General features: G+C 39.8%; 2 protein-coding genes across 2 annotated transcripts in view; one reads left to right on the top strand and one right to left on the bottom strand.

Annotated features, from left to right (window-relative positions):
• Positions 1–10416, bottom strand: part of GLMN (glomulin, FKBP associated protein) — a 34186-nt gene extending 23770 nt beyond the window's left edge. Inside the window, exons 1-5 of the mRNA XM_060773919.2 lie at positions 10327–10416; positions 5994–6054; positions 4024–4149; positions 1504–1623; positions 63–171 (exon numbers count right to left, since the gene is read on the bottom strand). Of these exons, the coding sequence (XP_060629902.2) occupies positions 63–171; positions 1504–1623; positions 4024–4149; positions 5994–6032 (394 nt within the window). The 5' untranslated portion in view covers positions 6033–6054; positions 10327–10416. The remainder of the gene's footprint in view (positions 1–62; positions 172–1503; positions 1624–4023; positions 4150–5993; positions 6055–10326) is intronic.
• An 18-nt stretch (positions 10417–10434) lies between these two features.
• The window catches only part of RPAP2 (RNA polymerase II associated protein 2), a 54778-nt gene continuing 39440 nt past the window's right edge, over positions 10435–25772 (top strand). The window contains exons 1-9 of the mRNA XM_060773918.2: positions 10435–10527; positions 10873–10918; positions 11391–11505; positions 12482–12580; positions 14314–14379; positions 15357–15445; positions 19689–19724; positions 22425–23370; positions 23764–23858. Of these exons, the coding sequence (XP_060629901.2) occupies positions 10470–10527; positions 10873–10918; positions 11391–11505; positions 12482–12580; positions 14314–14379; positions 15357–15445; positions 19689–19724; positions 22425–23370; positions 23764–23858 (1550 nt within the window). The 5' untranslated portion in view covers positions 10435–10469. The remainder of the gene's footprint in view (positions 10528–10872; positions 10919–11390; positions 11506–12481; positions 12581–14313; positions 14380–15356; positions 15446–19688; positions 19725–22424; positions 23371–23763; positions 23859–25772) is intronic.

Raw genomic sequence — 25772 nt, 5'->3', positions numbered from 1 at the left:
TTATCCAATATCATCATTCATACTGTTTTGCTTTAGCATACAGAAAACAAAACACATATTACCTTCATGCAGGGGGTCAAGCAATATCAAGATAGTTTGGGACACATTTTCCCGAGAAGCTTGTTCAATCTGCTCCAGAAAACCCAGCACAAGTTCTTTGGGACTGCAAAGCTGCAAGAAAGCGGGGGGGGGGGGGGGGGGGGAATGCAAAGTCACTTGTGTTGCTTATTTTTATAGTCTATCTTAAATGCCTCCACATTTATAATGACAAACATATATGTTTTATATTATAATTATTGCTATTGTTTTTAATCTACTGCTTGTCTAATTAGGATTACTATTTTATTCATTTAAAATATTTTTATTCGATTCCATCAAAACAAATAAACAAGTCTTAATGGTTATACTAGCTTTTGGATGGCACCCAAAATTCCAACAGCAGAGCTTGTTTTGCATTTCATGAAAATATGAAAACTTTGCTAGTGAAAAATATATATACATGATTTGACTGCTTAAATAAGCGCCAACATTCATATGACTGTGACATTTCAGAATAGCAGAGATGAAGACGTTTCCAAAACCCTGTTGGCCCACTGCCAAACATTTTGATTCACTCAAAAACACACATTCACAACTAAAAACCCTGCACTATGCTTGGAAACAGTCATGAAGTACCAACTCTGATTTTAAAGTTTTATTTCTACCAACAGGAGATGTTCAGGGTAAGGCTTGTTGGGTGAGTGGGCTTATTAACAAAAGACCCTCCTCATAAATGTACAGCAGAGTAACTTATTAGCAGCAGCGTGACCCAGCACCAGTAGCTAAAAGTAATAAAAAGAACAAAACACATATGTTATATCTTCCATAGAAGGCTTTTCTTTATGGTAAAATAATATGGTTGCACTATTTACAAAAATAAGGTTTCCATGACACGAACAAAGTTCTTTATACTTCCTTCTTTGCTTCCATGCTAGGCTTCTTTCTCATGAAGATAAACAGTTTCACTCTCACAGAGCCTCCTCTCACAGCAAACTTACATAGGACCTTCACATACTAGTTTTTACACACAGCAATCTTCACACTGAAGCTTCACAAACAATGGCCTTCAACCTGGGGCTTTTTTTCACCAAAGCTTCTCACATCAGGCCTACTCACACTGAGGCCTACCTTACACTGAGGCCTTTCTCCCACTGAGACAAATTAATACTGTGGCCTTCTCATACTGAGGCCTACTAACACACTGAGGCCCATCTCCCAGAGACCTCTCGCAGACTGAGGGCTACCTCAGACTAAGACCTTTCTCCCGCTGAGGCCTCTCATAGACTGAGGGCTACTAAGCTGCTTATATTGAACTGAAGTTTTTGCTGCGTCATTGTATCATGATTTTTTTTTGGCAAAAATTCCAAGAATGTCTAATTTTCATATAATGATCAAAGGTAATAATGAAAGAGTAAATACAAGAAGTGCCCTAAGATACCTAAGCGGACAGACCCGGGGACATACCTGTATTAACCTTTCTAGCATTGTCAGGCATTGTTTTCTCTCAATTTCATCTTGCTTGTGCTTTAGTATGCATCTGATCAAAGGTCCAATCAGATTCCAGCCCATGCTTTTAACAATTACCTGTAGGAAGAAAAATATATTTTAAAAATACCAGTTTTTCTAGATACTAAAAGTATCTAGGCATTAAACTTATATGCAATAAAACAGCATTGAAGTCTACATTCAAATTGTCCCAATACCAATGCCTAGAGATACATTTTAAAATATATCTGAAGAACCAAAGCTACTGTTAAATTTATAGAAACTGAACACATAACTGGCCTAATAGGTATTAAGTCTGCAGATTAGATACAGTATATGTGTGTATGTGTTACATAACAGATCACTCCCTGATACAGTAGGCCCACTTATTACATGAGCTCATTAAATGTGTTTTGTTATAGGCAAACTACTCTAAACAACACAGAATTGTACAGAAAAACCTAGCTGTGCCTAGAGACGTGTTCTCCCTAGGACTCCAGAATGACTCTATGTCCAAACTCTACCAGAAGTTGATCACAGACTTCTGATGGGAGTCCTAGACAGAATGCTTCTCCAGGTATTGCGAGGTCCTTCTGGGTGATTCTCTGGTGTGCTTTGGCCAGAAACCCAAGACATGGTTTATTTCTTGTAATAACCAGATTATATACCAAAAAAACCCCCACATTATACAAAGGGTTCTAGAATGGAGCCTTCATCTAATATATGGACTTACTACAAATAAAAAATAAATTATCATGGAAAACTGGTACTATACTGAAATTACAGGCTCAAGAAGTATTTGAAGTGAAGAAATTAATATAATATGTGCAGCATTCAATCACCCTCCACTTGCAATCTGAAGAGACACTTGAGTAGGGATTAAGTTTCCAACTTCAATAGCCAGTGCACTTCTAAACTAACACTACTGAACATTCAGGCTCCAACTGCAGGTGGGAATCATGCTCTATATGTTGTTGGACTGCAACTCTCAGCACTCCTCCTTACTGGCTATGTCGGCTAGGGTTGTTGGGTTCTTTGACTATGCTTTTCCTTCATGGCCCATGTGGTCTCTTCCAATTCCATGATTCTCACACTTAGGACTAACTACAATATCATGAAATATTCTGAATGCTTTTGGGTTCTTGGGAACTCTTCACGATGCCTTGTGGTACAAAGGAGCAAACCCCCCCCCCCCCCCAGGACTATCCTTCTCTCTCTGGCTCCCCCTGGTGGCTTTCACCTGGATATTTGAACAGTACAGTTTTTTAGTAATGAGGACCAGCTATTTTCTCTTCTAAGAACCGTCGCAAACTAGGTTCCTGCGGGAGAAAACCTTGCTAGCAAGTCCCTGACGTCATAAGCCTGCGCCTCTCTCCCCGCCCCTTTCTCCGCCCCCTTCTCTTTGCCAGCGTGGTTTTTCCTTTGCTAGGGCAGCATTGCCCGCATTTTCTCTCAGTTGAATTCTGCCAACTGAGAGAGTACGCTGGCAATGCTGCCCTAGCAAAGGAAAAACCACTCTTGCACGGAGAAAGGGGTGGAGAAAGGGGCGGGGCGAGAGGCGGAGTCTCGTGACGTCAGGGACGTGCTAGCAAGGTTTTCTCCCGCAGGAACCTAGTTTGCGACGGGTCTAAGCATCACAAGTGTCCATCTGGGATTCATCTAAGTGAAATGAACTCAATAACTGCATTTTTGTTCCAAAACCGTAGATGATGCACAGCATTTATAGTGATTGTTTCAGACTTAGCTATATGTGTTTACCTTAGAGAAATGTGCCTATCTGAGATAAAATACATATATCTGTTTACTTCCAGAAAAACTAAACATTACTTATCTAAGAGGAAATCTCATTAAATTTAATAGGGATTTTTCTATCCCTTCCTTCCATCCACCTGGCCTACAAAAGACTTTGAGAAAATTCCAAAGTTTGCATATTTTTTCAATCTATGGCAGATGTTAATATAGACCCAATAAGTTTTTTACAGCTAAACGTGTTACACTTATTGTTTTTCTACTGGATGTTTCAAGTATGTTTATAAATGCACACAAGAAAAAGAAGAAAAAAAAGAGAGGCAGAGAATATAGGATATGTGATAGACAGAAACAAATGTAAGTTCACCAAATTTTTAAAGAACTCATTTAAATAAGTGTATAAAATACACTTTCATAGTAGATGAAAGATCTAATCATTGGACAATAAATGGAGAATGATTATCTTTTCAGTTTTGAAATACAACTCTTTGGAAATAAGCAAGGTGGATTAGGTGGATTTGCACATGAGAGAATACTGTAGATGAAAATGTATTTTTCTTCAGCAGAAAAATACTAACATGAAGACAAATAGTCAAGGATTTATAGTATTACCAATATGTTACCCAATTGCTTAAAACGAATACAGCAGAAATGTAGTGCCCTGAGTGCCCTGCTGGGTGAGAAGGGCGGAATATAAATACTATAAATAAATAAATAAATAAATAAATAAATAAATAAATTTTAACTTACCGCATTTTTCTCATTTTGGACAACTTCCAGTACTTCAGATATATACCCTTCTTCCAAGCACTTCTGCCCTGCAACTTGGAAGAGATTAAAGTCTTCCCCTTTGAAATCTGCTTCGTCTAAAATTTGCTATGAAAAACAAATGTTTTATCACAATTTAGAAGTGTACATGAACATCTTATAAAAAATAATGGCAATTTTGTATTAATATGCTCTGTAAAGCTATGGTACTAGTTCCAGAAGCTTGCCTCTTGGATTTCCTCGTCCTTTTAGAATGCAATAATGGCTACCAATATCATGAAATGACAGGACTGATTAGTAAAGACAATATTGCTCAGTAAAGTGAGGCACAATAGGAAAAGGGGGGAATACCACTCTACAAGTTGATAGATTCAATCAATAAGGTCTTGGGTTTCCAGGAACTGGACAAAGATGTTAATGTCAGGGAAACTTAGAGGTTTCCTATTCGTAGGGTTGACATCAGTCGAAGTCAATTTCATAGCAAACAACACGAACAACACTGACTATTAATAAACTTTTAAATATTCTTACTTTTCATGGCAAATGGCAAGTGATATTAACAGTCCCAAATAAACACAACTGAGATGGAAGTTTAGATTTTATTTACGTGTTGATACCTCTAAAGACTCCTACAACAGCATCTTCTATAACTCTCTCCTATACATTAAGAAGTACTTACATTGCTGCTAGGTTACAATGTTTTTTGGAAAGGCATGACCTTTTATAGACCATAACCTTTTGGAAAACCAGGAATCTCCTTAGCCTTTTGGAAGCATGACCCTTTTGGAGAACAATTGGCATCCACACTATTTGGAATAATCATAAGCTTTTTGTAAGTGTTAAATACTCATTTGAGTGCATCTTCTCCTAAGTGGTAAATATCCACTAGTATTCATGCAAGGCAAATTAGGCTTCTCAGTTGTTAGATTGATATACTTGGTTATCTCTCTGAACTTTTAGGAATAAAGATATGCCAATGAACAAATTTATAGCAGACCTTCAGAAGTGTTATTTCAGTGGCCCAAAAAACATCTACGCTCCCAAAAAAATGTTGCTTTTACATCATGCTCTCAAGAGACCAAAAATAAGTAGTTTTCGTTAAAAGTAAATATAGTTGATTTACTTACAAACTTCATGTATTCAACATACAGGTACATTTCTTATTGGTTGGTAGTTTAAACCGTAAGTTCTCTAAGGCATTCTGTTTCAATCTCTTCTTTGCTGCATATAGACTCACACTCTCTTCAATCTAATACATTACTGAACATTGACTCAATACAGACTGACTATACACTGCAGCATACTGACACTGTCTTTACAGTAACACTGACAATTGCATACTGTACTATCTTCTAAAACAGGGGTCTTCAAACTAAGGCCCGGGGGCTGGATGCGGCCCTCCAAGGTCATTTACCCGGTCCTCTCTCTGGATCGACCTAAGTATGACTTGAAAGCACACAATAACAACAACAATCCTATCTCATCACCCAAAAGCAGGCCCACACTTTCCATTGAAATACTAATAAGTTTATATTTGTTAAAATTGATCTTCATTTTAATTACTGTATTGTTTTTAAATGTTTTTTGCACTATAAATAAGATATTTGCAGTGTGCATAGGAATTCATTCATGTTTTCTTCAAATTATAATCCGGCCCGCCAACAGTTTGAGGGACTATGACCTGGCCCTCTGTTTAAAAAGTTTGTGGACCCCTGTTCTAAACACTTCTGCTTCTGATGCAAACATGACTTCTAAAATGGAGTCTCAGTCTGAATAGTCCCAGATCTGCTCACATGGTCTGCAGTCCCTCCTACAACCTCAAACAATATAAGAGTTAAAGGAAAACTGCATGTCAAGATAGTAAACAATCATAACTATATACATAACAAATAACTAGTATAGGAGGATTGTAGAAGGTTGCAATTCCCAACACAATTTAACATGTTACTTACACATCTATGTATGATGGCTCGAAGTTCTTCTTCTGCCATTTTTTGTTAATCCGCAAGAGCCCTATTACAATTTTTTAAAATAGAATTGAATGAGATACACTTTAAATATATTGCAAAACTGGCAGAACCTTTTTTTTAAATCATTAAGATATCTTATAAGAACAAAGCATGAAAAGGGTATTTAGTAAAGTTAGGAATCAATCAGGTCAAGAAACTGCAGCCCTTTGAATTATTTTGGACTTCACCTCCCACCAACCTTAACAACACAGCTAATGGTGAAGGATGCTTGAAGCCTCACTCAGCTGTATCTTGAAGATTACGCTTCACTCTACAAGAGATGGTGAGAAGGAAACCTCTTAAAATCAAATTTGAAATCTTCCAGTCCATGAACTTATACACTACACAATGTGTATCTGTACTATGAAATATATTGTGAAGAATTTCCTAGAATAGGGATTAGATCGTTTTAATAACAGATTATATTATCTGTGCCAAAACCTTTAGGTACCAAAAGGGAACTGCAAAAATCCTAAATGACAAAATATTATTGAATTATAATACAACAGAAAGTGGGACTCAACAAGATACTCTAAACGTGTTGCATTGCCATTTACCAGAATGTTTTAAAGGGCAACCCTAGTTTAATGAGAATTAAAAAGGACACCTTCTGATTAAGTATAGTTAAGAGCTTTACAGCTGGCCATTAAGCATATTATAGGAAGCAGTTCTGCTGAGGGGCAATAAAGTGCTCTGAAATACTCTGACTTTTAAAAGCCAGGATGTATACATAAACTTTCTATTAATTTATTTTTTTAATATTTTTTTTATTTTAGGACATACACAACATTTACAATTCCCACCACCATGAAGATTGTTTTCTTTTACATATTAATCCTTTTGGAGATTTTTTATTTTCTTATTCTCATCCCATTCAAGAAAGAAGTAAAGTTACAGCCAAGTAAGAGCAGGCAAAGAGGAAGCGAAGCAAAGAGCACATTGTAGTATTTGGAAGCTATCTGCTTTGTGGGGCCAGAAAAAGTCTCTAGCAAGTGGTCTTTAACGTGCAAAACAGGGGAAAGGGAGTTGAACAGGACATTAAAGGAATCTGGCAGCACCTGTAAGATACATTTCTAGTTTATAACTTTCTTTTTTGTGTAGACATTGACCCACAAAAACGGATGCTAAAATAAAAACTAATCTTAAAAAGTGTGGCTAGATTTCCCCCAACCCTTTCCCTCGCTTTTCTTCTTGTTATGCTACAACAGGCTAACATAACCCCTTCTTTAAAAATTATTTTAATTGTCAATTAACAATATCATACGAAAACTGACTGGCACAAGCTGGGGATCACAACCAGACACAGTGAAGACATCTCCCCTTGCGCTATGCTACTCTGCTGCTGAGTATGCATGCCCAGTGTGGAACACATCTCACCACACTAAAACAGTGGATGTGGCTCTTAATGAGACATGCCGCATTATCACAGGGTGTCTGCGCCCTACACCACTGGAAAAATTACACTGTCTAGCCGGTATCGCACCACCTGACATCCGCCGGGAAGTAGCAACCAATAGTGAAAGGACCAATCCTTTGTTTGGGTATCAGTCAGCATGTCAACGACTTAAATCAAGAAATAGTTTTCTAAGATCTACAGAGACACTCGCTGGAACATCTCAGCAAGTGAGAGTCCAAAAGTGGCAGGCTCCAACCCAGAACCTCAATCAATGGCAGATACCAAATGAGAGACTCCCCCCTGGGCACACAGAAAACTGGGCAACATGGAAAGCATTGAACAGACTGCGCTCTGGCACCACGAGATTCAGAGCCAACCTTAAGAAATGGGGCTACAAAGTGGAATCCACGGCATGCGAGTGTGGAGAAGAGCAAACCACTGACCACCTGCTGCAATGCAACCTGAGCCCCGCCACAAGCACAATGGAGGACCTCCTTGCGGTAACACCAGAGGCACTCCAAATGGCCAGATACTGGTCAAAGGACATTTAATCAACTACCAAGCTTGCAAACTTTCTGTTTTGTCTGCTTGTTTTGTTAAAAATGTAATACAAATGTCTGGTTGCTCCTGACACAATAAATAACATTTTAATTGTTTCCTTAAAGGAAGACCATTTATGTAGCTAGAAGGAGATTGAAAAAGTGTTCAAATCTACCAGAGACCATACAACATTGGTCCTCAACCTGTGGGTCCTCAGGTGTTTTGGCGTACAACTCCCAGAAATCCCAGTTTACCAGCTGTTAGGAGGCAAAAACATCTGGGACCCACAGGTTGAGAACCACTGCCATACAACATAGATAAAAAGTACTCTGCACATGCTCAAGGGCAATTACTCTTTAACTATAAAAAGTATACACCCTTAACCGCTTATAACAGAGGGGGAGGGTGCATTAAAATGTGTACAGTCCCCAAGTTACAAACAAGATAGGTTCTGCAGGTTTGTTCTTAAGTTGAATTTGTATGTAAGTCAGAACAGGTACATTTTATTAAGTGCAACTCCAGAGATATATATATCTATCTACCTATCTTTGGTTAGCATAGGGAAAGGTTGACACGCCCATGGTGTTTCTTTTGCTGTCTGTTCCCCTGTTCAGAAGATTTCACAGCACTTTCTGTCCCTGTGAGAATTGGATTGTGAAAAATATGACTTGTTGTGGAAACAAGGACTGGTGATAAAGCTTCAGGGGAGACACGTTTTCCCCATGCTAACTCTTCCAGGAGTGAATTTCCCTTCCTAGGAGTAGATTTCTCTCACTTCCTGTTGTCTCACCCCCATTCTTAACTAGGAGTCGTCTATAAGTCAGATGTTTGTAACTCGGGGACTGCCAGTACATCCTTAACAAGATCAAAGATTCCAATGTGGTGCACAATTAGTAGTGAAACCTCAAATGAAATGTGCAACTCTATGCTTTGACCATGGGGTCATTGCATGGCTGCGCTCGCACATGAATTTGAACTCCTTCTATGGTTTCAGCATTGGAGTATGACTCTGAGACCGGGGTTCGTATTCCCACTCAGCCATAGAAACCCTCTGGGTAACCTTGGGCAAGTCATGCTCTCTCAGCCTCAGAAGACCAAGGCAAATAACTTCTGAACAAACCTTCCTGTACAAACCCAGTGAATGGTTCTCCATAGGTCTGAAACGAATTGGGAGGCACACAAGGAACAAGTAAACGTACTCTAAAATGGAATCTATAACTTTAGCTAATTAGTATAACATTTCATCTTCAATATAAACATATATATTTAACATCCAAATAATCTCCATAAAGGTAAAGGTTTCCGTTATAGTCTATAATCTCCATAGCTATTATTAGCTGTTAAAAGTGTGTACATTGGGGGGGGGGGGGGACTATACATCCCAGGTGCTTCTACACTATATAATTAATGCAGTTTGATACCTCTGTAACTGCCCTGGCTCAATGCTATGGAAACCTGGGAGTTGTAGTTTCACAAGGCCTTTAGCCTTCCCTGCAAAAATGAATCCTATGAGTTGTAGTTTCGCAAAGCCTTTGGCCTTCCCTGCTAAATGAATCCTGGGAGTTATAGTTTCACAAGGCCTTTAGCCTTCCCTGCCAAAGGAATCCTATGAGTTATAGTTTCACAAGGCCTTTGGCCTTCCCTGCTAAATGAATCCTATGAGTTATAGTTTCACAAGGCCTTTAGCCTTCCCTGTCAAAGGAATCCTGGGAGTTATAGTTGCACAAGGCCTTTGGTATTCCCTGCTAAATGAATCCTGGGAGTTATAGTTTCACAAGGCCTTTAGCCTTCCCTGCCAAAGGAATCCTAGGAGTTATAGTTGCACAAGGCCTTTGGCTTTCCCTGCTAAATGAATCCTGGGAGTTATAGTTTCACAAGGCCTTTGGCCGTCCCTGCCAAATGAATCCTAGGAATTGTAGTTTCACAAGGCCTTTAGACTTCCCTGTCAAAGGAATCATAGGAGTTGTAGTTTCACAAGGCCTTTAGCATTCCCTGCCAAAGAAATCCTGGGAATTGTAGTTTCACAAGGCCTTAGGCCTTTCCTGTCAATGGAATCCTGAGAGTTGTAGTTTCACAGGGTCTTTATTTTTCCCTCCAAACTACAACTCCCAGGCTCCCATAGCATTTCAGAGAAGGGAGACTCCCCTTGCACCAGCCTTGGAAGTGAAAGAAGGCTGCAACTCCTTTCCAGGCTTCACTTGGGAGCCTCTCTGAACCCTAGAAACGAAAGACAAAGAGTGAATCCCTCCTAAACTACTATGCCTTAGACCTGGGCTGTCCCTCCTCCCTGGCGCCCTCCCGCCTGTGACCCCAACCTGCAGCAAGACTCCCTCCTCTTACCTCCGCCTTCCCTCTTTCCAAAGAGACCGGTCTACCAGCACGGCCTCATGACTATTCTCAGGCCACGCCCCTTTGGGAGAAGCCACGCCCCTTTCCCAAACAACGCAGGCGCAGTGAGGGGTTAGAGGTCTTTCCCGGCAGCGATGGCGGAAGAGAGGACCCGCAGCGGCTCCAAGGCCAGGAGGCAGCGCCGGCGCCCGGGTAAACGCAGCTGTTTGTATCTATCCCCCCCCCTTTTCATCACATGGACTGTTCCTTCTCCCTTCCTCAATATGTGGAGGCGAAACCAATCCTATCTTCCAAGGGGGTGGCTTTCTAGGGATGGGAGATGCTCTATAGCTGTGATTATTCCTATACTACTGTAGGAATAATATAGTTGAACTGCCAGGGCTCAGTGCTATGGAATCGTGGGAGTTGTAGTTTTATAAGGGCAAGTTTCTCCCTAAGCAAACAGCGGGTTCCCACTCTGTTCCTACAAAAGCTTGAATTGATCATGTGATTTCATGTGGTTTGTCATCTCCCTGTATTTTTGGTTGTTCCTCTTAGGTAATAAACAGCCCAGTGTCCTGACAAATGAAGATGCTGCACAAAGGTATCCTGTCTCTCAGAATAACTGTTTGGTTGCATTATGTGTTTATATCTATTTTGTAAATCCTTCAAAAGGTTTATGAATCAACTAGCTGTCCCCTGCCACACATTGCTGTGGCCAAATCTGTGTATTTGTGTTTTGTGTGTGTGTATTTGGGTATCTATATATATGTGTGTGTGGTTTTGCGCATGCATTGTAATGTATTTCTTTTTATTTGAGGGCTTTTAGATGTTTCTCATGACTTTCTGATATTCCCTTCTCTTTGAGACACATATTCTGCCCTGTTTAACCTATTAAAGACTGGCAGGTCTTTAGTCCAGCTGGCACAGTTTGAAATGAAAAGTGGGTGCCATTGTGTTCTTTGCTTCAGGCATCAAATGTTTTGCGCTGGATCTGTTCGTACCCACTTGTTTCTTAAGCAACTTCATATGAATTGCCAAAATGTGGGTCACACCACTATTTTTTCCCCTTGTAGGAAAGCAGCACTTGAAGCTGCTATTCGAAAGAAGATTGCGCATGAGCGAAAAGCCTTGAAGGTGGTTGAACGCCTCTTAGAAGACGATATCACTGAAGAATTCCTCACAAATTGTGTATGTCGTCTTGTTGCAGATTTATATAAAATATTTAGTTTAAATGTGTCAAGGTCTCCTATAGCTTGTTATGCAGTTAATGGTTCCTTTCCAAAGATAGTTTATCAATCTTTGGAGAGGCACCATAGATGTGTGTTAGCTTGGCAGTCTATGGCCCCTTCTACACTGCCATATAAAATCCAGATTATCTGATTTGAACTGGATTATCTGGCAGTGTAGATTCATGTAATCCAGTTCAAAGCAGATAATGTGAATTATCTGGGAATCATATAACCCTCTCAATCACTGCTTCTTAAACTGGGGTCTCCAAACTAGGTCCCCATAGCTCAATGTGGGGGTCCTGAAAAAATTGGCAAATGTAAACATTTTCTGAATGTCACCTAGTTGCTGTTTTAGACATGTACATGAATCTGTTGTGCAGCATTTACAGCAGACTCTGCAAAAGGAAATGTTTGATTTTTATACCAGTTTTATCTACCCAGGGCTGTGTAAAACTGTATTGGGCCAAAAGGTGTCACAAGTGGAAAAGTTTAAGAAGTCCTCTTCTCAATGACCTTGGGCTGCTGTTGTCAGCATTTCCCACTATTGTCTAGGCTGGTTCGTGCTTCTAAAAGTTTAATTCACAGCATTTGGAGGACTGCAAGGTTTCCCATTTCCTATAGGACATATTCCAAAGGGAGACTCAGCGTGAGGTAGAGGCTTGAGCATTGACTAAAACAACTGTAGTCCAAGGTTTGTAAATTAGAGATGTGTGAAACAGGAGAAATCTGTTCTGTTTTTGTTTCCAATTTTGAGTCCGTCCACCCATTCTGTTTTCATGAAGATTCTTCCCAAAACAGAAATTGAACTTGTTTTGTCGAACCCAAATGACTCCCCTCCTAATCTTCCTTTCTACTGTTTTACACACCGCTTCTTTGTATCCCTGCTCATCCATGAAAACCCACATTTCAAGGCAAATCTGTTTATTTCTTTTCAGGGGAAGTTCATTACACCTTCTCACTATAAAGATGTTGTGGAAGAGCGGTTTATCGTCAAACTGTGTGGCTACCCCATCTGTCGAAATAGGCTGCAGAATGTAAGAGTCTGTGAGTGGTGTATGTGTTGGTTCTTTTTCTGTAATTTTTTGAAATTTAAAATGCATTTCTTCCTGAAAATTATCCAGTACTTGCTTTTTTCGCCCATTTTCATTATCTTCCTGTGTTACAAATTCAAAACTGATTTAAAATGTCTACAGGGTTGCTTTGTGAGTAAGGATGTGAGCCTGGATATCCGCAGTTTTGAATCTGATAGTATATGCCAGTGGTTCTCAACCTGTGGGTCCTCAGATGTTTTGGCCTACAACTCCCAGTAATCCCAGCCAGTTTACCAGCTGTTAGGATTTCTGGAAGTTGAAAGCCAAAACATCTGGGAACCCACAGGTTGAGAACCACTGGTATATACTATATTGGCCCCCGGCATGGGTTAAAACTATGTAGTGTTCTTGCCACCTCTTTGTCCTGCCTCTGCTTTCATCCAATGTGATCAAGGAGAGGAAATCAAGCTCTGCATAATTTAGTTCTCTCTCTAACCTGGAAAAATTGTGTTAAATCTTAACTGTGGTTTACTGAAATTAGCAAACATCAGATTTAGGATTAAGAAGATAGTTTCAACAAATCATTGCTCAGATTAAACATTGTAGGTTTTGTGCACTATGGCAAACTTTAGAAAATGAGATTAAGCTTTCCTTTCTCCTTGCAGCCAAGCTAGGAGGAGAGGGAGAGTTTGGCACCAAAGAAGCCAATATTCTGGCACATAATAATTAACAGTAATATATTGTTACAGGCATACTGGTCCATCGGCTCTCATCGTACATAATAACACACTGTAATGTTTTGCTACATGTTTGCTGGTCCATTGGCTCTCCTTATCCATAATAATACACTGTAATGTATTGTTTCTTGCAGACTGGCCCTTTGACTCATTTCACAAGAGCAAAAGGGGTGATTCAGTTTTAGTTGATGCAACTTAGGAGGATTCCTTGGAAAGGGCTGTCATATCTTGTAAAAAAAGGCAATCAGGAAGGCAATGGAGAAAGGGACAAGGGAGAGGGCCTTCTCAGTAGTGGCTCCCCGGCTCTAAAGATCCCCCCTCCCCGGACCCCCACATTTTATTGGGATCTTAGACAAGCCCCTACACTTCAGCACTTTAGGAAAGAGTTAAAAACTTGTTTTTCCAGTAGGCATTTGATAATTTTTAGACAGTAATCAGAACTGATTGCCAGTCACTTAGCACTTTATATCTTCATTCTGTGCATTCAGCTGGGCTGCTATATTGATTACATGGATATTTTAACTGATTCTATTTTAATAGAGCTTGTTTTATCCAATTTATATACTTGCTTTATGTAATCTATTATTGTTTTCATGTTGAGGTATTTTATTTTATGCATGATGTATTTTGTGTATGGCATCTTTATGTGCTGTTTTGTAAGCTGCACCGAGTCCTTATGGGAGATGGTGGCAGGTTATAAATAAAGTATTATTATTGTTGTTGTTATTGTATTATTATATCTGTCTGAAGAGATGTAAACCTAGAAAAATGCTATTTTAACTATAGGCTAAGGTCTTGTGGGCTAAAATTGTGTCCCCTCAAAATACAAATATCTTCACAATGTAAATCAAAATTCTCAGGCTTCTTGTCAGCTTGAGATATGTGGTTAAAGATAATGTTGTGGCATAATAAGCAATGCCAACTTGGGATTTTTAAAATTAAAGCTTCAGGTGGCATTAACAAATTTGCCAAACTGTGTTTGTCTTTGTGTCTTTTAAGGTGCCAAAGCAAAAGTACAAAATTTCGACAAAAACAAACAAAGTTTATGATATTACTGAAAGAAAGGTATGTTTAAACATTATTCCTATGGTTGTCACTTGATATTATTGCACTGTTACAAGACATTGGCTCTGGATTTCAAAAGATTCTGGGGATGAAATGGCAGACATGTGTATGGTCTCTGTGGCCCTATCTAGACTGACCATTTCATGTTGTTAGCTTCAAGCCGCAGCAGCCAGACAACAAGATCCCGCAAAAGTGTGCAAAAGAAAGCCCTTAGTGCACTGTAGTTTGTGGAATTGCCATCCAGACTCCTTGCGCCTGGAACACTGGTAAATTATCATTAATCAAGGTCTCCAGTGACATCCACAGCCCATAGAGAAACTACATTTCCTAGCATTCCAAATACATACTGAAATGGACAAAAGGAAGAGAGAAATTAGAACCAGTCGTCACTTCCTTGTGGCTACAGCAGCCATTATGGAGTTACAAGATGGAAAAGAGAGGCACAGTGCCCATCAAATATGTTTGGAAGCCTGCAAGAGGTTCCTGGATGAAACAACAACTAGTCATGTATCTGTGAGAAAACCAACAACATTCAGGAAAAATATTTTCCTACAGGTTGTCTCATTTGGCTCATATTTACTGTGCATACTGAACCTAGAATAATTTGCTTATTCCTACAAAAAAAAGCTTTTTCCTTTCCTCTTGTTATGATTAGTGGATTTCTGTGTTCAGAAACTGGTCTTTCATTCTTTACAAATTAATATCTAATGTATTATTTGTTTCATTACAAAAAAAAACTTTGGCTCCTTCCACATAGCTGAATAAAATCCCACCTTTTCTGCTTTGAACTGGAATATATGGCAGTGTGGACTCAAATAACCCAGTTCAAAACAGATATTGTGGGATTTTCTGTTTTGATATTCTGGATTATATGGCTGTGTAGAAGGGCCCTGGGATGATTGATTTTAGCTCACACCATGTTTGTATCTATTTTGTTAAAATGAGGACATAACACTTGCAATTTTTTTGTGTGGCAGTGTTTTTGCAGCAACTTCTGTTACAAAGCATCAAAATACTTTGAAGGTCAAATTTCCCAAAGTCCAGTGTGGCTGCGAGATGAAGAAAGGTAATTAAATATTTATGTAATAAAACAAGTGATCCTTAAAACTCTTTCTTTCCTGTTCACAGTGGAAGAAAAAAAGCAATGTACATATGTACTGGGAAATAAAATGTTTTGGGGGTCGTTTCCAAGGCCATAAAAAGACCTTATTTTAAGGTTTTTGGTTTTGGCTTTTTTTGTGTGTGTTTTGGCTATAGTTGGTACGCATGCTGAAATTCTGGAAATTATAGTCCCAAAAAACTTTTCCAATTTCTGGTTTCAGGTGATATTCTTTGACAAAGGCTGAAGTGTTGTTTTTCAGTTGTGATGGTATTTGTATTTAATTTGATGCCCTAGACTTGCTCAAATTCAAAAAGGTGAAGACGTCCTATTTCTTTAGAACACATGAAGTTGCTTTTTTACTGGATCAGGGTGTCCCGTGTTGCTAGTAAAAATGGGCAGCAATTGAAAATGAAAAATGCCAGTCTATTGACCTTGAATCTTCTGAATATGATACACCTGCTCTCTCAAAAAACTGCAGCCCTAATCAAGATTAACTCTTAAATCCTTCTGAACATATACTGCCTTCTTTTGGGAAGGACTTATTTTACAGCTGTTTGAACATTTCAGTCTCTTTGGAAGAAAAGAAGCTGTCCTACTAAGTTTGGTGGTAGAAGGGTTCATTTCCCCATGCTTTAGTCTGCCTGTATCAGTTGAAGATTACATGGCATTTAAAAATGGTGTACAGATAACTCTGGTGAGGAAATTATAGTAAAGTGTAATATTTTGGAAAGACGCGTAGGGTTACAGGAAAAAATTAGTTCTACAGTAGTGATACAGCCAACAATGGCATTATTAGTTAGACAGTGGTGAGCTACTGTGGCTCTTGCAAGGAATGTCCAAATACAAGAAAGCCAGTGTAGAGCAGTAGTTAATATGTGGGGTCTGGACAATGAAAATCCAGGTTCAAGGTCTCACCAAGACATGACATTCGCTGGGTGACCTTCAGCAACTCAAACACAATTCTGTCTGAGGGCCCTTCCACACAGCCATATAACACAGATATCACAGCAGATAATCCACAATATATGTTTTGAAATGGGTTATCTGAGTCCATGCTGCCATATAACCCAGATAATGTGGAATTTTATATAGCCATGTGGAAGGGGCATGATCTAAGTGATTTTGAGGGTAAAATGAGAAGCACAGCAGTGTGCTCCCCCTTTATTTCACTGGAAGAAAAGTGGTATGTAACCAGTAAATAATGAAACTACAAGAAAGGATATTCCATCTGAACATTAGGAAGAACTTCCTGACTGTGAGAGCTGTTCAGCAGTGGAACTCTCTGCCCCGGAATGTGGTGGAGGCTCCTTCTATGGAGGCTTTTAAACAGAGGCTGGATGGCCATCTCTCGGGGGTGCTTTGAATTGAATTTTCCCACTTCTTGGCAGGGGGTTGGATTGGATGGCCCACGAGGTCACTTCCAACTCCATGATTCTATGAATGTAATTTAGACCCCCCTCTACACTATCCGTATATCCCAGGATCTGATCCCAGGTTATCTGTTTTGAACTGGATTATATAAGTCTCCACTTGGATAAACATATAATCTGACATCAGATCCTGGGATACAGGGCAATAAGTGTACTCCATCAACTTGTCAGCTCTGCCATTATGGTTTCTCTGACTGTCCTGTTCAGCCTGGTGGGGTATCTGAGGTTCATTTCAGGTTTTAGATTGTAGGTGAGTGAGGTGCAGCCCACAGACTGCATATGGCCTGCTAGATCCAAAAGGGTGTTGCCAAGCCTTTGGAATGACCCATGGTATTTTAAACAATGATGTTGTTTAACATGACTTGGCATGGACAAGCATTGACTTGCTGTGGAAAACAAATGTGCAAATGCTTTCGACCCACCTTAATCCCCCTCACTTCTTCCAGTTCTGATTTAAAATCTCGTCCCTCATCTGCCAACCCTCAAGCCCCTTCTTTTATCCCCTTCTTCCCAATCAAAATCATATAAAAAAACAGATGTGTTTATTTATTATCTGCTTTGAACTGAGTCCACACTGCCATATATTCCAGTTCAAAGCAGATAGCGCTGGATTTTATTCAGCAGTGTGCCCCCATGTTCTGGATACCTAAATGTGATCCCCAGCCTTCCTGCATTGCATATTCCTGCACTAGATTTATAGCCTGGTTAGCTTTAATTAAGGTCAGCCCAGATGACGATGACCTCTAATCTGTGAGGAAAGAGATGAGAGAGGAATATGCTCCAAGGAATAAAGACGCTGAGTGAAGCCTTTCAGCTGATCCTGAAAAATACTTTTTCATACTATACCCATAGAATTACCAAGACAGCATAACTATGCTGGCTGGCAAATCCTAGGCATTATAGTACCAAAAAAGTTACTTTTGTAAGCCACTCTAACAGGTTCTCATTTATTAAGAGTGACAAGTTGGGAGCCAGCTTTTATCTGTGCTGGCCCTGCTTGATTTAAAAGCATGGATCTCAGGCTACATCTCATGTCCTTTTTTTGTCTGAAAAGCAGGATTATCTTGCCTAATCTTATTAGGGCCGCAGTTCTAATTTTAGCAGTAATACCAAAAGAGAAGAGACTGATTTGGGCTTTGAAAACATCTGCTTGTAAAATAAGTGCTGAGGGCATTTCTAGTTACAGCTTATGTTGCATAGTTGTCCTGCCTCCAAAGACAATATTTCACAGTCAATCCAGATGTCAACATCTTCCATTTACAAGAGAGGGTTGCACTGCTTTGCGTCACTGTTTTTCTCTTTATCTTTTTCTCTTTAAGATAGAACATTGAGAAAGCAAAAACAATGCAGTGCCTTTTGATTGGTATCCTTTAGGATCCTTTGCCTGGAAACAAACTTGTAGTAGGTACACATTTTTCCAAGTCAAAAAGAAGATGTGACAGATAGATAGATAGATAGATAGATAGATAGATAGATAGATAGATAGGTTGGCAGTTCAGGGAGTGAGGTGAGCTCTCACTGTTAGCCCCAGCTTCTGCCAACCTAGCAGTTTAAAAACATGCAAATGTGAGTAGATCAATACCTGCCGTTTCTCCAGGAAGGTATCGGTACCCCATGCAGTTATTCTGGCCACATGACCTAGGAGGCATCTACAGACAACGCCAGCTCTTTGTCTTGGGGATGAGCACCACCACCCAGAGTCAGACACAACTAGATTTAATGTCAGGGGAAATCTTTACCTTTACCGTATATGTGTGTGCGTGCTGCGGCAGGTCTGTTATTTGACCGAGGAAAAAAAGCAGCTTGCAACTAACTAAGTCCCCACTGGGTGTCACTTTCTCACAAGGCATTTCTCCCTTATCTGATGAACAAAAGGCTACTAAAGTTGAACGTATTAGATAAAACATATGCAGAGAATCCAACCTTAAAATCAAGTGGGAAAATCTTTTGAAATGTAATAACAGTTGGAATAATGTTTTAAAATGAAGATTGAAAATCAGAGTAAAATAGATTGTGTGAGAAAGAAGGATTATATATAATAGAAAAGACCCATTTAACCTCACTAGAATGTATTAGTCTGAAAATTCTTGCTTGTGTAAATGGATGGGAATACAGGCAGTCCCAGAGTTACAAACATCCAGCTTAAAAGCAATGCATAGTTAAGAACGGGAGTAAGACAACAGAAAGTTAGAGAAATCTATCCCACAGAAGGGAAATTCACTCCTGAAAGAGTTAGTATCATGGGGAAAAGGTGTCTCCCCTGAAGCTTTAGAACCAGTCCTTGTTTCCGCAACAAGTGATTTTTTTTCAAAATTCAATGATCACAAGGAGAGAGAGTGAGGTGAAATCTTCTGAACAGGGGCACATAAAGCAAAACAAACACCACAGGGGTGTTTAACCCTTCCCTGTGCTATCCAAAGCATTTGTATATTTGGTTGGAGTTACACTTTAAAAAATGTACTTGTTCTGACCTACATACGAATTCAACTTAAGAACAAATATACAGAACCTATTTAATCCGTTACTTGGGGGATGCCTGCAATGCCCATTTTCATTTGCACAGTGCAGTGGTTATAAAAATCATGTTGGATAGGTCCTGTTTTTGATGGTTTATGATCATGGTAGGTATTTAGGCCCTCCCTCTACCATCTTCTGTATCTATAGCTTAGAGCTGTTATATAATTATAAAACTGTATGCATGTATAATATAAATCACTCCCCAATGTCATCAACAATCATTTGTGTTCCTAAATCAATTTTATTTTTATCTTTCCCAGACCACCAGACATCGAATTACTAAAAGAAGGAGCAAGGTACAGTAGAATTGATGCTTTTGTTTGTGCATCCACAATCTGGTTGAACAAAGTCTTTGATTTGCTGTTCTCCTCTCCTGTGCACCTAGTGTTATTGTAGCCGCTACAAAGATCTGTTTGCCTTAATTGTTTGTGGAGTTTTTTTCATTTTGTGATGATGAAAAGTTTGTTTGATCTGTATGATTTTCAGCTGCCCCTAGAACTGTAGAGTAATTGAACTTGTTGAAACATGACACAAATACTGTGTTTGCTCTTGGATTCAGTGCCTCAGTTTTCATATATGACTTGCTTTGTAATCTAAGTGGAACCAATTATATGTGCTGAAAGCTTATTTACATCCTCAGTTAAAACATTACAGAAGTAGGCTCACACTTTTGTGTTTTTGTCTATGTGTAAAATAAAAGCAATCTGTGGGTTGCTTTTTTGTTTGTGTCTGCTTGAATCTTTCAGGAAAAACTAAGACAAAAATCAATTTCACAATATTTGCTGGCGTAGAATAGGACTGCTTCATAAATCTGTTGTATGCTTGTTGGTGTGGTGTACTGTTGTATAAATTGTGTAGTATAAACTATTGTGTTCTTTTCCTTAAAATATTGTAGTATATTACATTTGTATTTTCTACACTTCTAATTTGCCTCTACATCAAGTATGCCTCTCTGCTATTGTCTTTCATTCGAAGTTATCTTCCATCTGCACGAGTAAAGCACACGAAAACATAGAACAAGAGAGTTCCTATAGTGACCATCCTGTATTATGCAATTTAGTTTGAACTTTTAAAGGATTGTTCATGTTGGTGAATCCTCTTCCCACAAAATGTTCAAAACTTGGATAGCTCTTTCAGTGTCAAAACTAAAAGCGAGAGCGGAATTGCCACCTTACATGGCTGTTATCACTAATACTGAGAATATTCACAACTTGCTAGGCTGTTTGGAAGAGATGTTCCCCTTCCTGGGACATTAATGGGATGGGTATGTGATGTTATGCATTTTTATCGTGTCAGAAGCGAATTGAAGGTACAGTTGTAATGTATTTAAAAACACAAACAAAGTTAAAATTTGGCATTATACTAAATATCCTTCGACCAGTAGCAGGCCATTTGGTGACTCTTCATGACCTCATGGACCAGTCCACGCCAGAGTTCCTTGTCGGCCATTACCACCCCCAGCTCCTTCAAGGTTGTTATGATAGGAGTTGGGAAGAATAATAGAATCATAGAGTTTGAAGAGACCTCATGGGCCATCCAGTCCAAACCCCTGCCAAGAAGCAGGACAATTGCGTTCAAAGCGCCCCTGAGAGATGGCCATCCAGCCTCTGCTTAAAAGCCTCCAGAGAAGGAGCCTCCACCACACTCCGGGGCAGAAAGTTCCACTTCTGAACAGCTCCCACAGTCAGGAAGTTCTTTCTAATGTTCAGGTGGAATCTCCTTTTCTGTAGTTTGAGGAAAGCTACCTACTGTATGTACAACATATGTACCAGTTGACTTCTTGATTAAGTTGAGAGCACATTTGGGGACCAAAATTACAGATTTTGATATGACCCATTGATACATTGATGGTCATTCCACAAAGAGGGGAATGCCCCAATGTCCCTACCCAGGCCTTCAGAAAGACAAAAAGCAATAGCACCGCAGAGAAAGTAGAGGGATCAGTGCTCCTTTTAGCTTCTCCCAGGACAGGTGAAGCTCTCACTTTTTCCCCTCTACTCAGAGAAGAGATGGTCCTTTTGTTGGAATTCAACCCCACACTGCCCAAGTCTCAAGTCCTCAACGAGGAGCAGTTAGTTAGTTTAGTATAGACAGAGGTGAGAAAAGCGGTATATAAATGCTGTAAATAAATAAATAAATAAATAGTAAACTGGCTGGGATTCCGAGAGTTGTAGACCAAAAGACCTAGGGACCCACAGTTTGAGAACCACTGTTCTAGACTAAGGGTTTTCCTTTCCCAATGTCACCTGTATGACAGTTGGGAATGTATCTATTTCTTCTATACTCTCTGTTTCTGCTCTCACTTGATTGGTTGTTCAAAAAGGATACTTTTCTTCTCCAAGCCTTTTAAAAATCTGACTTCTGTTTCTTACATTCTGAGTGTGTGCTGTGTGCTTTGAGATCTCTCTCTCTATGTGTGTTAGAGAAATGTAGTAGTTGGGGTGGTTTTTTCCCCTTCTCTTTGAAACCTTAGAAGAGATGTGTGTTAGAGTAGCTCAGATCCAATTCTTGATTATTAATAAATGCAGTTATTTCTTATTATTGTAAATAAACCTTTTGTGATTTTAAAGATTGGATTCTGCATCTTTGCCTTCCTAAGCTCTGAATTTTTACAGCCACAACCAAGAGCACTTCACACTTTGCCTGCGAATGAGCTGATTCTCAACTTTTGTATCTTGTTTGTTTTTGGATGCTCTGCTGCTATATTTTAGGGCATTTTTCCCTAACACCTTTTAAAATAAGAGTTAAGGTCCAGTACTTACATTGACTCATGGATGAGTTGTCCCACATTTTGGGGGTCAAAGTTTTGACTAAAATTTCTAGAGTTATACATATGGTAAGCTGCCTTTAACTAATTGAAGAAGGGCAGCAGATAAATATAATTAGCAAGTAAAAGCAAGTTTGCAACTATATAAAAATAACATAGATTATGGCATATTTTACCATTCTAATGGACAGTGTGCATTTTCTTATGGACATTTTATTTTTATTAACAGGGGTGGTGCTGGGAAGGAAGTAAAACTGGTTACTGAAGGCGTTTCAACTTTAGACATTGACAATCCTGTCCCAGCGGCTGTCCAAGTCGACTCTAGCACAGAAAGTGAGAGTGGCAGCAGCGATGCTGAGCAAGAATTTGTTTCCTCCATTCTGCAAGGAACAAAGAAGGAAACTCTGAAGGTACCCAGAAAGAGTATCCTCAAAAAGAAGCCGGCTGAAAGAGTCCAGTCTGGGCCTATCGCTATTGAAAATCCAGTTAACAAGGCAGCAGAGCAGCTCAGCAAATGCACTTTGGATGGCCCAGAAGAGAAACACATTGTTCCTAATCAATCACAGACTGGAAAACCTGATACTTCTGCATATAGTCTAATTCCTGAAACTGTTCCCACCTCAGATGGCTGTGGAAGCAACTGTGAAGGTTCGCAGGTGGTTTTCCTGGGTATGAGCCAAAAGGGGACAGAGCGATTTAAAAGGCTGCTTGCTAAATCAAAGCAGCCTGGCAACCCTGAGCTAAAAGGCCCTGTGGACTCTCTGGCTGCCAAAGAGTGTTTGCTAGAAAATCTCAGGCAAACATTTAGTGAATGGAAGACTGAGGAGACATTGAAACTGCTTTATGGCTCCAGCTTTGTAGGTACCTGCATGCCACAGGAGCAGACTCCACCAACCAATCGTGAACAGGAAGAACTTGATGAGGATGATTTGGATAGTTCTGAGGAAACTAATGCTGCTGCTAGCATAATAGATGATCTGAACTCTTTGAACAAGCCTGCGCCTTTCAGGAACCCCAGGACAGCAGCCAAACTTGTGCCTAGCTTTGAAAAACTGAAAGAAGAGACATCGCAGCTAGAACTGAAAGTCAAGGAGTTCTACCAAGGAAAGCTCACCGTTGCAGAAGAAGAACTGACAATGGAGTCAGGAGGAGAGCAGCTATCTAGCAAAGATCAAGTAAGCATCTTGAAAAGTTACGCTCACTCTTCAACCCCCTCCCCTTGACTTTTTTTTTAATGAAAATAATGATTCATAAAGTACTGTACAACTAGGAAAAGTGGGGTCATGAAACAATGAATGACCTGTAGTTGGATTTCCAATGGAGTTGAATTCCAGTGGAGTTGTGAATCCATAAAAACAAAACAAAATACAAAATCTACAGGCAAGCAATATACAAACTTTATTTTGCTTCATTTTGACAGTAATGTGCCAGCTTTAGACTCCTCCAGAACACTTATTTTGGTCTCTGTTGCAGAGGAGCACGGGGGTCCAAAGATGTAGACATGTTTGTTTCATATTCTTCTGATAATTTAATAATAGCTGTATTTTTTCTACTTCTAAATTATGTAGGATGGCCAGCAGTGGACTCCAGTTTTTCCACTTGTGGATTCTAAAGCTCAGCAGCAGATTCGGACACAGATTGTACTTGAAAAGCTGCGAAAGGCGTGAGTACCCTCTTACAGTTATTATTCCAGTATTTTCAGACAAATTGAATGCATAGGTGCAGCTAACCTGGGAACACACACTTGAGATTGAGAAGGTAATGTGCCTGTACACTCTTAAAAGCATGGGACTAAATGTTTAGGTTTTGTTAAAACCCAGTGAAATTGGCAAGAATTAATCTATACTGGGTTGCTGTGAGTTTTTCGGTCTGTATGGCCATGTTCCAGAAGGATTCTCTCCTGACGTTTCACCCACAACCATGGCAGGCATCCTCAGGCAGCAACCAGCCAGGCTTTGAAGCTGCAAAGCCATTCAATCAAGATGGCCAATTGCTACGTTCACACTTGCCTCTAGCAGACAAGAGTTCTTTCTCCCACCCTGGACATTCTACAGATATATAAACATTACTTGTCTAGTTTCCAGCAGACCTCACAACCTCTGATGATGCCTGCCATAGATGCAGGCAAAATGTCAGGAGAGAATGTTTCTGGAACATGGCCATGCAGCCCAAAAAAACTCACAGCAACTCAGTGATTCTGGCCATGAAAATCTTTGACAGCATATTAACCTATACTGTTGATGAGTGTGAGCCAAATTCTGTTTTGGTGTTATGTGTCCTGAAGTCCACTCTGACTTATGGTGATCCTGTCCTAGGATTTTCTGTGCATAATTTATTCAGAGGTGATCTGCTATGTGAGATGCCTAAGGAGTCCCATTGGGTTTTCATGGCTGAGGAGGAATTCAAACTCTAGCCTCCCAGTTCTAGACCCGCACTGAGACCATTATACTACTCTGGTTTATCTCTAGTTTATCAGTACAGGAAACCTCCACTTATCTGATGTGTGAGGGACTGAGGTGCTAACAAAAATGGAATTAATTGAAAAGTCTTTTTTAAGTTTGCAAATGCATACTATACAGGTAGTCCCCAAGTTATGAACAGGACTGGTTGTGTAGGTTTTCTCTTAAGTTGAGTTTGTACTGTATGCAAGTTAGAACAGGTACATTTTTAAATGTAACAGTAGCCTCAGTGTGTGTGTGTATGTGTACATACACACACACACACACACACACACACACACTTTTGATAGTATAGGGAAGGGTTTACACCCCTGTGGTGTTTGTTTTGCTGTCTGTGTCCCTGGCCTGAAGATTTCACCTAATTTTGTGTCCCTCTCATATTTTGATTTTGAAAAATTTGGCTTGTTTGAGAAACAAGGATTGGTGATAAAGCTTCAGTGGAGACATCTTTTCTCTATGACAACTCTTTCAAGAGTGATTTTCCCTTCTGAGCAGTAGATTTCTCTCACTTCCTGTTGTCTCAGCCCCGTTCTTAATTATGAGTCATTTGTAAGTCAGATCTTTGTAGCTTGGGGACTGCTTGTGTATTATGTTTGAATGACCAATAAAACTAAAATTATTACCGTATATTCTGGCACATAAGATGACTGGGCATATAAAACGACCCCCAACTTTTCCAGTTAAAATATAGAGTTTGGGATATACTCGCTGTATAAGACTACCCCTCTTCCAACACACACCACATAATTTTTTTAAAGCATCAGATTTGATTTCAATATGTAAATTTCCTATTACTGTACCTCCTTCTCTGCCTCTCAGATCTCACACATGTGCACCTGCACCACTTCACTGCCGTCTTCAGGAGCGAGACCTGAGAGGCAGGGGAGGAGATATGGTAATAGGATACAAGGGCGGGCCAGACAGGTAAAAGAGGTGTGTTTTTCTGGGCCCAGAGCCACTCTATCTCTTTTTTCCATACTCCGGGCGCCCCGGACGCCTGCAGCTTGCTCCACCCTTCACTTACACCTTCCTGGTGAGGCGCCCTCACCTCACCATTGGGACCGCATTAAGTCCACAAATCCTGATGAATGGATTTTCTTCTACCATACTTGTACAGC

Source organism: Anolis sagrei, chromosome 4, assembly GCF_037176765.1.
Source record: "Anolis sagrei isolate rAnoSag1 chromosome 4, rAnoSag1.mat, whole genome shotgun sequence".
NCBI lineage: Eukaryota > Metazoa > Chordata > Lepidosauria > Squamata > Dactyloidae > Anolis > Anolis sagrei.
The sequence above is the reverse complement of the archived record's forward strand: the minus strand, read 5'-3'. Positions and strand labels throughout refer to the sequence as shown.